Here is a 13815-nt window from a genome sequence, read left to right on the forward strand (position 1 = left end):
CGGCACTGCGTACAGTTGAAATGGGCCCTTCAATAGAATTAATGAGCTTCTAAAAAAACATGAAAAACGGTCTGTGCAGGTTTTTAGGTAATAAAATGTGAATTAGACGTCCAAGTCCTCCGTTTATTGCTTTATTATCCACCTTAAAACCTGCCATGGTGGCATTCTGCTGAACGTAGAACAGGTCTGGACGCCTTCCAGGACTTTCTTCGTTGGCGGTTCAGACCAGCTTCTTGCTGCAATTTGTAGCAGAAAGCGCGGCGGGGCGCCGCCATTAAAGGCCCGGGCTGGACGCAGGCAGGTATCCGCATCAGCGGAAAAGCCAAGTGGCATTCATGAGCATTAATGAGCAGATGGCCTGGTGCTCCGGCCGGTTCTTGCGTCTCCTCGTCTATTGCACCAGCTCCCGTCTCATTCGCCTCCCTCTGCCTGGATCTGATTACCCACAATCCCCAAACCCGACAAGAACGCTTCCTGCCTGGCCCAAAAGTGCCAGCTTGCAATTTATAGGTCTTCTTCTCTCACAATCACACCGTGAAGGGGTCCTTTCTGTGTGTGGGTGGGAGCGCCGCCATGCTGTGTGTTTTACGAGGGTCCGCCGCTTTGACTCTGGTGTTTTTTGGGGGGGGGACCCCCACAGGGGGGGTGTCAGACATCATTGTGAACCGGACCACGCACTGCAGCAGCTGGGCGGAATTTAGGACTCAACGCTGAAACAATCCTCCACCTATCGCTTAACGCCGGATATCGAGAGCACAAGCGTGAAACCGGGCGGTGAAGGTTCTGAGCTCTCCGGCGTGGAGGGCCTCGACGGCGTGAGCCTCGACGGCGTGAGCCCCGACGGCGTGAGCCCCGACGGCGTGAGCCTCGACGGCGTGAGCCCCGACGGCGTGAGCCCCGACGGCGTGAGCCCCGACGGCGTGAGCCCCGACCGCGATCGGGTTTCAACGCAGGTATCGGAATTACACTCAAATACAGCTCAGTCCTGTTTTGACTCAGTCTTACCGCTGAGACTTTAATCACACTGAAAACAGCGGTTAACGTCGAGCTCAGTTTCCTCACTGCACGCTGGAGGCAGCGGGATGAAACGCATTCAGCGTGAGAGCTGATCAGTCACACAGCGGAGACATGAGCGACCAAATAATCTGACTGACAGGTCAAGGAGAGGAGCGCTTCGTAGACAGACGCCGAATTCAAGATATTTTGTTTCATCGTCAACAGAAAAGCATATATTTGATACACAAAGCTATCAGAAGTGATCAAGAATCTGGTTTTCATTTTGAGCAACTGCATTGGACGACAAGTTCTTTATCTCTGAGTTTTCTGTCATCAAAGGTTTGACGGAATCCTGGATTTTGCACGTCACCTTGTTCATTGTAACCTGTGGAGATTAACAATGACTTAAAATAAGAAAACATCCAGAATGGAGTTTCAGTTCAGGAGGATCAGTTGTTCTACAGTCCTTTAGTCTTAAACTGATGTGATGCTGAGGCATTTCTACTGTTGTTTCCCAAACACTAACCGTGTTTTGGGTGTGCTGCTTCATTCTGGCGCCTGCAGACTCTCCAACAGCCTCCAGCCTGACGCTCACCGGGTCGCCGGCCCACACAGCCGAGCGGCCGCCCTGAACACAAACTCTTGGCGGTAAGCTTGAAGATTATTGCTCCTTACAGGAATTACTCACAGGCTCACACATCCGTCACTCAGAGCGGCGGAGCAGCAGTACTCCACAGCAGCGCCTTCACCGCTCACATGACTCACCAGTCAGATCTGTGGAGCCGACTGCGCTGCAGAAATACTGTTTTCATGGTTTTTTTATCAGAAGATCTGAGAATTATAGCTGCATTTAAATGAAAGTGAATCTCGACAATGTTTCAAACCACGTAGAAATGCATGTTTTTATTTCCACTCACATGCTGCACCGCCGCCGCTGCAGCTGCAGCTTCGGGGCAACAATTACCAGCTGATTAACAGCAGTAAAGGAAGCCGTAAAACAGGCACAGAAAGTAAAAGCCGCTCTGCTTGAGGAGGCTGTTTGCTGTCAAACCACAACATGACTGATGCTCCAGTCTTTTATTGTGTTAATACACTTCAGAAAAATGACTGAAAACAGTTTGAGGGAATTTTAGAGAGACACATTATTTGAATCATCACCAAAACTGCTGGATTTTCAGGATATGAATGCAAGTGTTGCTTTTTGTTGCTATGCGTTCAATATTTGATGACCTCTTAACTATCAAATACTATTTTCAGCTGAAATACCAGCAAAACAACCCAAAAAATGCAAAACACCACAAAAATTCTGCAGTGTGCAAAGATCACATTTAGCTGGTGGAATGAAAGACGACAGCGTTCGCCTTGGCGAGCGCAGGACGTCATTTCACTCATTGTAATAGATAAAACACAGGGTAGTGCCCGAGTTGAAACAGCAGTTAAAGGTCAGGCTGCAGCCTGTGGTCTCCTCTCTCCGGCTTTACGGTGTTTTACAGTAATCTTACAACCAAACTCTACATTAAATTCAACTCTACTTCCATAGTCAGATTGTTTTAGCTTTGTCCGTCAGCATTGGTTCTATGGTTTGCGGCCTGGTTTGGAAAATACGCAGTTAGACACAATCACGTCTTCAGGAGCAAGATGTTGAGCTTGTACTGCGGGGACTTTGGTTTCTACAGCAGCTAAAACAGGGAATCGGCTGCATCAGGACGAACGCAGAGCAGACCCACAGCAGAACGGCAGCACTGTGCCGCTCCGGCGGCAACACGACATGTTTGTGTTTACGCCTCGCTCTGCACTGTGGAGGATATTCTTCCCACCGACCAACATCCTGCCACACAAAAGACGTTTTGTGCGCTCAGAAGACAGACAAAAGGAAATCGCAGTCGAGAGCGGCTGAAGGAACACGAGGTGAGAGAGGACTCACACAGCTGCTGATTTCACACATTTCACTTCCAACTGACAGCAGTTATTTTACACTAAACACCAGATCTTTGCTGGAACAAAGACATTCCTGCCATTGTTCCTTTGTTTAAATTTTGAGCCGTCTTGTCTCCTCAGCTGGAAAATACACTACTTCATCGTTCTAAGACCACGGCTCTGTTCAGGAAGTCGAGTATCTTTGCTCTAAATGTCCTGACAATGATGTGCAAGAAATCCAAAGCGCAGAGCGGCGATCTAAACTGATGGAAGCACATGAGGAATTCTGATAAACATCGCTTTGCCATCGATAACAACAGTAAAACATCCCGGGTACATTTTTTTGCTTTCCTCAAAAACGTGAGCCAGCTGCTCTATACGGGGCATGTGAGTCTCATTATCCCCGCCGCCAGTGAAACAGGGAAAACAGGCCGTAAACTACTGCTGGTTGATCGTAAGGAAACTCCGGCAGTCATGCCTGAAGCAGCCTCGCCAGCACACCTCTCATCTCCCAAGCTGGAGGCTGAAAATCCCCCACAGCTGCTGAATGAATATATGGAAGTATATGTCCATCTACCACCAATCAGAAGCTTATTTCTGAACAGATCTAAAAGAATTTCATATTGTTCATAATCTGAGGTTTTACATCGTTCTGAGAAGAAAATAGAGATAGATCAGAATCCACTGAAGATGCCAACAATCCAAAACACTGCTCCAATACGCTTGCAAACACACGCACACACACAGCCTTCTTGTAATTCACATTCTCCCGAGAGTCCGTCTTTGGCAGAGCAGCAACACTTTGTTGCCACACAGGAAGAAATTAAATCTCCAGGCCGCGTCTTCAGGACAGCCTGATGACGGCAAGCAGCACTTCCCACATGGCTGTAAACACCAACCTCTCAGGTACGCGCCGACGGCTAAATATTGACGCTGCCCGCATTTAAAAATAACCGTTTCTGAAGTCAGTTGGAAGAAAAACGTCTGTTTCGTCTGATAACAATGGAGCGGCAGCGGACGTGAAAGTTGTCCAACTAAAATGAAAAGGGAAGGATGTGAGGAAGGACAGCAGAACGCGCGCGCGTGTGTGTGTGTGTGTGTGTGTGTGTGTGTGTGTGTGCAGGGGCATGTAATGCCTGGTTCTTCTCAGAGGTGCAGCCAAAAGTGCACAGGAGGCTTGAGCCTCCATCAAAGTGTTTGGCACCAGAACCTCAGTCTGATGAGACAAACGTTTATTCAAAGGCCGATCAGATGCCTGGAAATAGACTCCGACAAGAAAGCGGCGGATGTCCTGAATGCAAAACACTCCAGAGAATAAGGACCAACAAGCCTTTTGCAGCAGCGAAATAACTGAATAAAAACAACTGTCAACCGCTTGGAAAAGACGTGTGTCAAATCATTTACAATAAATGAATCCTGACTGAAAGTCGGGTCGGGTCGCCCACCTGATGAGGACACACTGGTTCTGCAGCCTCTTCCACAGGGAGCGGTAGCACTCGTTGGCCACGGCGAAGATGTGTGGCGAGATTTCCCCGAGGTGGTGCCGGCTGTAGAGCTCCACCGCCGGCCGGTCGTACAGGCCGGCCAGCGGCTGGTAGGGGTTCACCGCCGCCAGGATGGAGCCGATGTAAGTCTGAGAACCAGGAAGAGGAACATACGTAAGAAGCATTATAAAGATGTCAAATATACAAGACAAAGTGCAACATCTGGTGAATAATGATCCCTGCAGCCGCTTCATCGCCTGCAGCTCAATACGTGACCGTCCACCGCTGCTCAGCTAGCAGGACAAAAGGCGGCACACAATCCAGTTTGTGGGTACAAGAACTGAGTCATGAAATCCTTCTAGACTCCAAGAAGTTGGACAAATATACAGCGAGCCACGCACGTGAGCGCGGTAGTACACAAGCACCACCAGATCCATCCAGGAAAACAGCCTTCATGTGCTTTGACCCTCCGTCTCCCTGAACTTCACCTTCCCACCAAAAACTGCAATTTTCCAAACCAGTTCCAGATTTTTCGAAGCAAAACAAACATAAATGCTAAAATAAATGCTTGTGAAGCCAGGAAAGGTCTCGGCTGTTGGCTTGGTGCAGCGGCGGTGACTAATGGATGCTTGGCAGGCTTTGGAGAGAAAAGCAGCACATCAGCAAGTATCAGCGAGGAAACTGGGTTGTATTTACTGCTGGTCTCGGTTTGAGGGGTTAGAACTGGTGGCTCTTGCTGGTTTCAGCTGCTCAGACTGAAGACAGAAACACGATGCTGTCATTCTCACTGCGGTACATGAGGCAAGAAGCAAAACGAGGCGATGGAGGGAGAGAAGAAATGCACGAGGAAGAACGAGACGAGATTTTCTCTGCTTAGTTTCATATCACTACCTGTAACACAGCGAGTCAAAGCAAAAATTAAAGCTTATTTTATTAAGGTAATCCCCAGAAGGGCTTTGAAATCAAAAACAGAACTTTTTACTAGCTGTGGAAGTCACTCAGAAGAAGTTTCCAAATGCCTTTAAAAAAAGCTGCATTGTTCATTCAGCGCATTACCATGCCGGAGGTGAAGTCATGCTCACTGCGCTGAAGTCAAGCACTCAAATTACAACCATAATAGCAACAATTAGGTTAATGGGCATGCCGATGTAGAGGGAATGGAACCACCAGCAGCAACAACATCACACAGGCAACCCCGGTCTCGGTGAAACTGTGGGTGTTAATGGCCATGAGAACTGCTGCTGCATGGAAATGGAAACACTGCTGCGTCTTTCCGGGATTCCGAAAAACAGAAAAACAACCCCTCTGTCGTCCCGATGGGGAATTTTCCAGAGATCAATGATCATGAACGACAGACAGGAGCAGACACCTGAGCAGTGGCCGCGGCTATGCAGCCTCATTCCTGCTATTAAATCAGGTCCTAAATGGAAAGGAAACATTTCAGGTGTGCAGAAATAAAAAACAAACACACCCACTGAGAGGTTTGGACCAGATGTAACTTTAAGTAGAAGTAGTGACGTCCCCCGCCCGCAATATTTACACGGCATTAGTTTGCATTGAGAAATGAAAACACCTCCGTCTGCGTTATCCATCACCTGTCTTGAAGGCTGAGGAAAACAAATACAAAACTTTGCTCAGCTTCAGCCACAATGCAGTGAGACGCCATGTGGCACGGTGCTGCCTTGCTCACTAACATCACATTTCATTACAAAGCAGTATTTCAGCTCAGGTTGCCTCTCAAGCGCTGCAACGAGCATTATGATCCATTTCCCGCTGCTGTGAAGTCCTGTGTCACAGTAACGTAAACCTCTGGTGTCGGAGTTTAGCGGCGCTGTACGCTGGACGCCTGCAGGGCGAGCGGCCACGCAGGCAGCTGCGGGGTGAACGGCGAGTGTTTATTTGATAACTGAGTGTTTGTTACCAGAACACGATCCAGTCAGCTCGTAACACCTGTCCACCAAAACTACACTCACTTCTCATTCAACACTTCCACTCCAAAAGCACTGAAGGTCATTTCATAACCTCTGGAGATCCACCCCACACCCTATGATTAAACACTCGTAAACCTCACATCAAGTCATCTTTTTATAAACCTACTCATGCTCAGTGTGCTTTATCTGTTGCAAACACAAAATTCTAACTGTTCAGGATTTTCTGGCTTTCTTTCATCACATATAGTGTCCTGAAGGTGTTTACGTATAAAATATATCATTATTATTAACAAACAGGTTACACAATAGGCAAACTTCACTGTTCCAAAATCTATTGGATTTTGTAAGAATGTGTTTTTCAAAAGCTGAAACTCACCCTTACAGCATGCTCATTCTGTGTTAAAGAACACTGTAATATTAAAAAACATGGGAGGACAAAACAAAGCCAGAATAAACATCGATTCCACAAGAGAAATGTTTCATCTTTTCTCTTCTACCACAGATATCAGCCTCAATCGTGCATTGCACTAAAGCAGCTGGGGACTATAACTTGTCTAAATCATTAATAAAGCAAGAAGAAAGAGCAAATTAAAAGTCAATTTAATTACTGACAGCAGGTCACTGCATGTCTGAAAAACTCTGATCTCACTGGACTACCCGGAGTTTCCAAAATATCTGAAAATTTCAAAGAGACTCACGAATGTGTGTATCTTTGGTTTTTTTCTTTGTGTTCATCTCAAATCTGTCTAAGTTTATTTCCCATCAAGTAGAAAGTGTCAGAAAAGAGAAATGAGCCTTCAGCATGTCAGTCTACACAGCAGACCCTCATCCCGTTCCTGTAGGGTTTTCATGCGAGGCTCCGTGTTCACATGTTCCAGATTTCACAATTGTTCCACAGAGCTGTTGCACAGAATTCTTGTGTGTATTGCATATTATTGACAATTGCCAAAAATGTGCAGTTTTATCTTGGGAATGTCGTAAAGCTCCAGCGAGGGTTGCACCACATGCATGTGAACTTAGCAGAAAACGGTCACGTTTTGTCACGCCAGAGCGTCTGCAGTGACCGACGATCAAATGTCTCAAATGTCTGAGTATCCAGCAGCTATTTCTCCTGGCTCTGTGAACACAATTCTCTAAAACTCTGCTTCAACGTCTCTTCAGAACCGAGTCAAGGCGACGGCGGGGATGAATCTGCTGCTGACCGCTGGACGTTCCTCTGGGATAAACATCTCAGCACCTTCACCACGGCGGCGCTCATTAACGCCCCGACACTGATCTCACACTCACCATTCAGCCGGCCCACTGACTGACTGACCCACATTCAGCCCGGAGGCACGCGCACACACACACACACACACACACCTGAGTGGCGGTCGAGGTGACCGTATTTACATGGCAGACACTGGCTGCGGCCTGTGTTGCTATAGCGACGCGCGGCGGGCCATAGCTCATGGTGTGTGTTATTCCTCAGTGTAAACAGAGCGCGGCGGCCCGCCGCTCAGGTGAGGGAGTCCGCAGGAAGGAGTAAACAGTTTACAGCTCGGCCCACGTGCAGCGCTCGACTTATCGTGTGAAGGTCTGAGGGAATGTTCCGGATTTTCACTCATTCCCTTGTTTACAGCAGGAGGAAGTAGGGCAAGAGAGGAAAACAGCCTTTCCACCACGTGAGACCTGTGAGAGTCTATAAAGAGGTCAAAAGCTCCAGGCCTGCTCTGTTCGGTGCAGAAACTTCTGCTTTCTACGACATGCTACAGAAGCAAACAGTACATGTTTTAAATATCTCTCGATTTTATTTTATAGTTATGATGCTTTCTACTCCATGAAGTATGTGCACTTTATGAACTGGGAAACTGGTTTTACTTTAAACAAAAGTAGAATAAATAGTGATGTAGACAGTGATGCATTTAAGGTCCAAGTTAACAGTCTGGAGATGTGGCCTTAACTCAGGAAATGGAGAAGCTGGAAGTAAAACAGTTTGAACATAATAAAGTTGTCGGTTTATTGCAGACAGCCAGCTACTGCTTCACGGAGCAATTCATCAGTTTAATGGAGCTTTGTTTGAGCAAAATGTCAAACATGCAGATAACTTGGTTTACTCAGAACTATATTGAATTATCAGAAATTACGCTGTGTTTAACAAAGAAGGAATTCCATATTGACGCATTTTCTAGACGGTTTTTCATCAGTTGAGGAGATAAAATAAAGGTGCTTTCCTGAACCTGTTTAGATTTGGACATGAACAAACGGTCTCACTAGTCTAAACAGAGTAAAGTGAAAAGCGTGAGGCTCAAAGTCTTCATGGAAATTCAACTATAAACTCATCTATTTGAGGAGAAAAGCATTAGTGGAGAAACACTCTGACCTATTTCTCATGAACCTGCCTCCATGTAGAACCATCAGAAGTCACGTTTTCCTGTCGGGGGGCGCTCACATGAAACGGCGCGTTGCTGAGAGTGAAGAGTCGTGTCTGGCCTTAACGTGATGAATTACAAGCATTTGGACTAAATTAACCCCCACCCCCCCACCCCCCCGGGCTGCCAGCTAAAAGGCTGCGCTGCTTGTCAGAAGGCCGATGTGATGACCTCCGACCCCTCGCGCTCCCCGTGGTGTCGGACGCTCTCGGCCATACCGCAGCAGTGAGGCGAGACACGCGATATCTGCTGCTCAGGGTCTGCCGGTGATGTTTCACCTGTGGAATTCATCACCGCACACACTTCCACTGGATTCAGGCGTGCATGCCTCTACCAAGCTCAGAGAGCGGCTAGAGAGAATCTGTGAAGGTAGAAACTGCATTTAGCATTATCACTCCAAACGCAGATTCTCTGTTCGGTCGCTGAAGCTGCAGCGACTGTGTCTACAGAGAGGCGTCAGCCGCTGCTGATGGAGTAACGGTCGAGGCGAGGGAGGCATGCAGCAGCGGTACGCGTCCAAAAAGTGAGACCCGCGAAGACAGGGCAGGATCAACGCACTGCGAGGGAAATGAAGACCAGATGGAGAGAAAAACACAAGCGGATCAGAGGAAAATGGCTGGCTGGCCTGACTGACGGACGGCAGGAAATGTAGGGGGGGGGGGGGGGGGGGGGGGGGTACGCTGCCGTCTGAGTTACTGTGTCACCGGGACACATTCCTGCACATTTGTTATACTTGGAAAAAAACCCATCTTGATCTGCAGCTGGGTTTTAGTTTCACTGGAGCTGGACATGAATGAAAGTCACACAGTTTATTTTCCTCGGGAGTTCTGCTCGGTTTTTTTAAGCATAACGCATCGGAAAGTTTAAGTGAAGGATATTCTGGCTCCAATTTGAACCCAAAACAAATATAGTGGAACCTTAAGTTTGTATGATTGAGATCTTTAAGAGTTGTACCACAGGAATCTGTCTCTTACTGATATATTAGCACAAACCCTTTACAATATCAGGCTTCAGTTGATCATATTTGTGTTTTTTAGAAGTTTTGGTGAAGTGTGACGCTCGGCCGGCTGAAATACTGTTCCCTTACATCTGACAGTGATCAGGACTGGGAGCTGAATGAACGTTTTGGTTAAAACCTCCTAAAACTAAATGCGTACTGCTTCTAATAAGACCTGAAGCAGGTTTGTGTTTCAGATAATAATGTATTATAATAATGTATGAAGTGATTCCAAAACCAGCTGCAGGAAAACATTGATCTACTCAAACTAAACAACTTCTGAAAGACGAGAATCCCTTCACGTTCCACGTCGTCTCAAACATCCCCTTCTTCCTAAGACTAAAGAATTCACACAAAAGTGGATCAACCGACGCGATCAGCAGGTTGAACGTTTCTACTGGTTTTGAGCAGGCCGCTCTCCACCGGCCTGGCGGTGGAGAGCGGAGCAGCAGCCGCCGTGGCGGTCAGTCAGCGCCGGCGGCCGGCGGCCGACGCCAGGAGCTGTTAAAATGAGCCGAGCGAGTCACGAGACGGGCTCCGCTCCGCTCTGCCCCAGCTGGACGGTCTTTGATCACACAGGCGAAGAGGAAGATGAGGAACCGAACACTGGATGTCTGTTATTCGGTGAAACATGAGCCCGTGCTGTCTTGCTGCTATATATGCTGCGTTGTTCTCTTTATTCGTGGGAGTTTTACCCCAAGCGGCTGGTGAGGTTTGCTCAGCGCCTCAGCATGCGCCCCGTGGTTAAAATAAGTTCAGCAAAACCATTCAGCTGACACCAGACTTAAACGCTCAAACTACCAGCATGAAAAAAGAAGAACAATCTGTGTTTTAAGAGACTGAGCTTCAGTCGGTAAACTCCATATCTGACTTATAATTTGTCATTATATGTTCATCCACACAAACCAACACCTATCTGAAGTAGATAAGGGACTCAGAGGGGGCTAAGCTTGCTGCAGAGCAGCAGCGATCAGGACTCGGGGTCTCGCTGGGAACCGTTTCTTCAGGATAATATGAGCAGCGAGAGCCTGAACGTCCAGCTTTGGGAAAGTTTAACAATAAAATGTCAAAACGATAAAGAGCTTCTGGGGAATTCAGTCACGGGGAAAGAAATTCAATCTAGAAGTAATTAAATTGGGGCTTTTTCATGAACTTAATGTGCGACAGTTGAAATGTGGGTCGAGGTCTGACAGGAAGTGAGCTGGAAATCCTGAGTATCCAGAGTCGGCTCCAGAGATTCAGTAGAGCTGCGATGTTACTGATGTGTCTGCCATCAGACGTCATTCTGGACACACATCGCTCCCGGTGGTGAGCAGGGAGCACCTCTGTCCCAGCAGGAGCTTGGTGGAGTCTGCATGTTCTCCCTGTGCATGATGGACTGGAGCGAGAGAGAAATAAACATAAGATGAGACGTGTCTGAGTGCATGAGAGGCGCAGATCAGCAGATTCCTGAGTGAGACACGGTGAAAATGAGGGGAGCGTGTGTGTGTGTGTGTGTGTGTGTATACATCCAGTGGAATCTGAAGAGGAGATGAGTGAGGAGACTAGTCGACACCACAGCTGGTTACAATCACAGCAGCTAAAGGACACACACACGCACGCACGCACGCACGCACGCACACAGAGTCTGGTAGCCTGGGGCTGAATTCCCCGCTCATCTCTGTAATGCTAACACCAAAGCAAAATATCTGCGATGCCGTTTGGCGGGAGCAGAAATCCCTTCCCAGCATTCCCAGCAAAACAGTCGCAGTCGGGCCAAATTAAACAGGATACTCGAATTCTTCACGTTCAGTTTGTGTTTCCCACAAAAAAATGAAATGAAATAAAATTAAATCTGTCGATCATCCAGAAGCAACAAAGCATTTTTCTTGCTGCATCATCAGAATTATTATTATTATTTTATTTTATGTTTGTGGACTCAGAATTTCTACAAACATCACTGGAACATTATCAGCCTCCACAGAGGCTATTTCAGTCATTCAGACCAATGCTTTTATTGGCTTCTTTCATTTACAATATCATATTTACACTTTGAGCTAATAGTTAGCTGATAGTGTGTGAAGAAAAAAGTTTTGCAACATCCAATGTTGACGTAGTTTGAACCCATAAAAACACAGAAACCAGTAAACAAACCGATCGCTGCTTACTGAGTCAAACTGTCTCGCATATCGTTGTAATAAGAAGTCGAAAAAAAAGTTGGAATGAAGTGTAAAGCAAACAATATCAAAATGGCAACAAGTCTGGTTGTCTCTGTTCGTCTCCCTCAGAAGTCAGCAGGGTGCTTGTAGGAATCCGGGGCCCTGACCTGAGATCCCTACAGGCCCCTGGCAGAGAGGATCTGGGTTCAGGCGCTCGCCTGTCACCTCATCTTTTTAACCTCAGTGACATTTCCAAGAAGCAAAACCTAAAATATGAGTATTAACCTGCACTTCACCCTCAGCCAGAGAGAAGAGGAATTAGATGAACTGATCTGTTAACACGTCTTTATTTTTCCATTAACAGACGAGGCTTCGCTTCCACTCAAGAGTGTGTTTTCTTGCCCTCCTGGAAACTTTTAATAATTCTGTCCTGACAAAACTGTCACTTCACACATGCTTCTAATTAGAAAGACCAACAGGTTTTCCTTGAGTCAGTGCGAGCGATGGCTTATTTAACACTATTCTGGAAGCTGTGCTCGGTCCACATGCAGGCAGCACCGTCACCGGGACACCGCTTTAATCCTGCAGAGACAACGTCCTGCGACTGGACGCATCGTTCGTGCAATAATACTGATGATGCTGAGGTTTGTACATTAATGTGACACTCGAGAATTATTCTCATGGACAAATGCTGCTTCATGCTATAAGGAGCCGTTTCTGGCCTGATGCACCTCAGTAGAACTCAGTGCATTATTCTGGTCCACACAGGAAGAAACCACTCAGTCAAGCCTTCGCAGCCATAAGAGAATATATTCCATCATTAACATCACTGAAGAAAAAAGAGAATAAGCTGTAGCACTTTCAAAACTGAGTGCTATACATATATATATATATATATATATATATATATATATATATATATATATATATATATATATATATATATATATATAATTTTTGTCACTATATGATTTTCTTCCCTCTGAAACTCAAAGTAACGGCGCTCCCTTCAACCTGCCTCGAGGCTCCCCGGTTCCGCCGTGTTTCCAGCCACTCCCTCCAGCTCGCCACGGCCCACGCCACCAAAACCTCTCCTCTCATTTTCCACTCTTTACTTCTCCTGGCTCATAAAGAAGAAGAAAAGAAAAAAAAAAAAGGAAAATAAAGGAAAATGCTCCACCGGGGTGGAGACTGGGCGGCTGGGAGCTGATTCCACCATACGGGAGTGATTGAAGTGGCGGGATGGCGTTTGTCAGAGGCGACTGCGGTACAAGGCGGCCTTTGTTAGCAGCTAGCTTTGTTGCAGAAAGTGCTGGGTCAGTTTTGTTCATTAATTCATAAGAGCAGCGGCAGAGAGCTATTTGCCCCAGATACTTTCAGTTCAGTGGGCTCCCCAAAAAGTGCTGGCAGCAACAGAGCTGCTCTGTTTGCTGCTTGAAGCAAGACGGTGCTGAATTATTCTGATCGTACTGCTCCTGGCACAACAACACGGCTCGGCTGTAGACATTTCAGGAGAATTATTAACATGAACGTATCATTTCCATGAGGAAAACCCCTGATCTCTACTGGAGATAGTAACCAGCAGCATTAACATGTTTTTAATCGGTTTTTGAACATTTGGGGGGGTTGGTGGCTTCAGTCCAGTTTCAGTCTCCACTGATCTTCACTTCACTGCCTCAGGTTGTGTTGATAAAAAAACTTTACATTATAAAACAGTCATTTCACAGATTGAAAAACCGGGTCATACACTGAACACGACATTGAGGAAAAAGCCTGAAAAAAAAAAATCCATACGTCCATTACTCCATAAATCCATAACTAATTTACCTAAAAGTTGAACAAATCTTAAAAAGAACTCACAAACAATGAAGGCATGATGACTGTAACTCGTACGCTGCAGGGCTCTAAACTTCAGTTCACCCCAAACCATAATGACTTTTA

General features: G+C 46.6%; 1 protein-coding gene across 1 annotated transcript in view; it reads right to left on the reverse strand.

Moving 5' to 3' along the window:
* Positions 1-13815, reverse strand: part of myo10 (myosin X) — an 88359-nt gene that overhangs the window by 38667 nt on the left and 35877 nt on the right. Inside the window, 1 exon segment of the mRNA XM_030114890.1 lies at positions 4359-4546. Within this exon segment, the coding sequence (XP_029970750.1) occupies positions 4359-4546 (188 nt within the window).

This window comes from Salarias fasciatus, chromosome 18 (genome assembly GCF_902148845.1).
Source record: "Salarias fasciatus chromosome 18, fSalaFa1.1, whole genome shotgun sequence".
In the NCBI taxonomy this organism is placed as follows: domain Eukaryota; kingdom Metazoa; phylum Chordata; class Actinopteri; order Blenniiformes; family Blenniidae; genus Salarias; species Salarias fasciatus.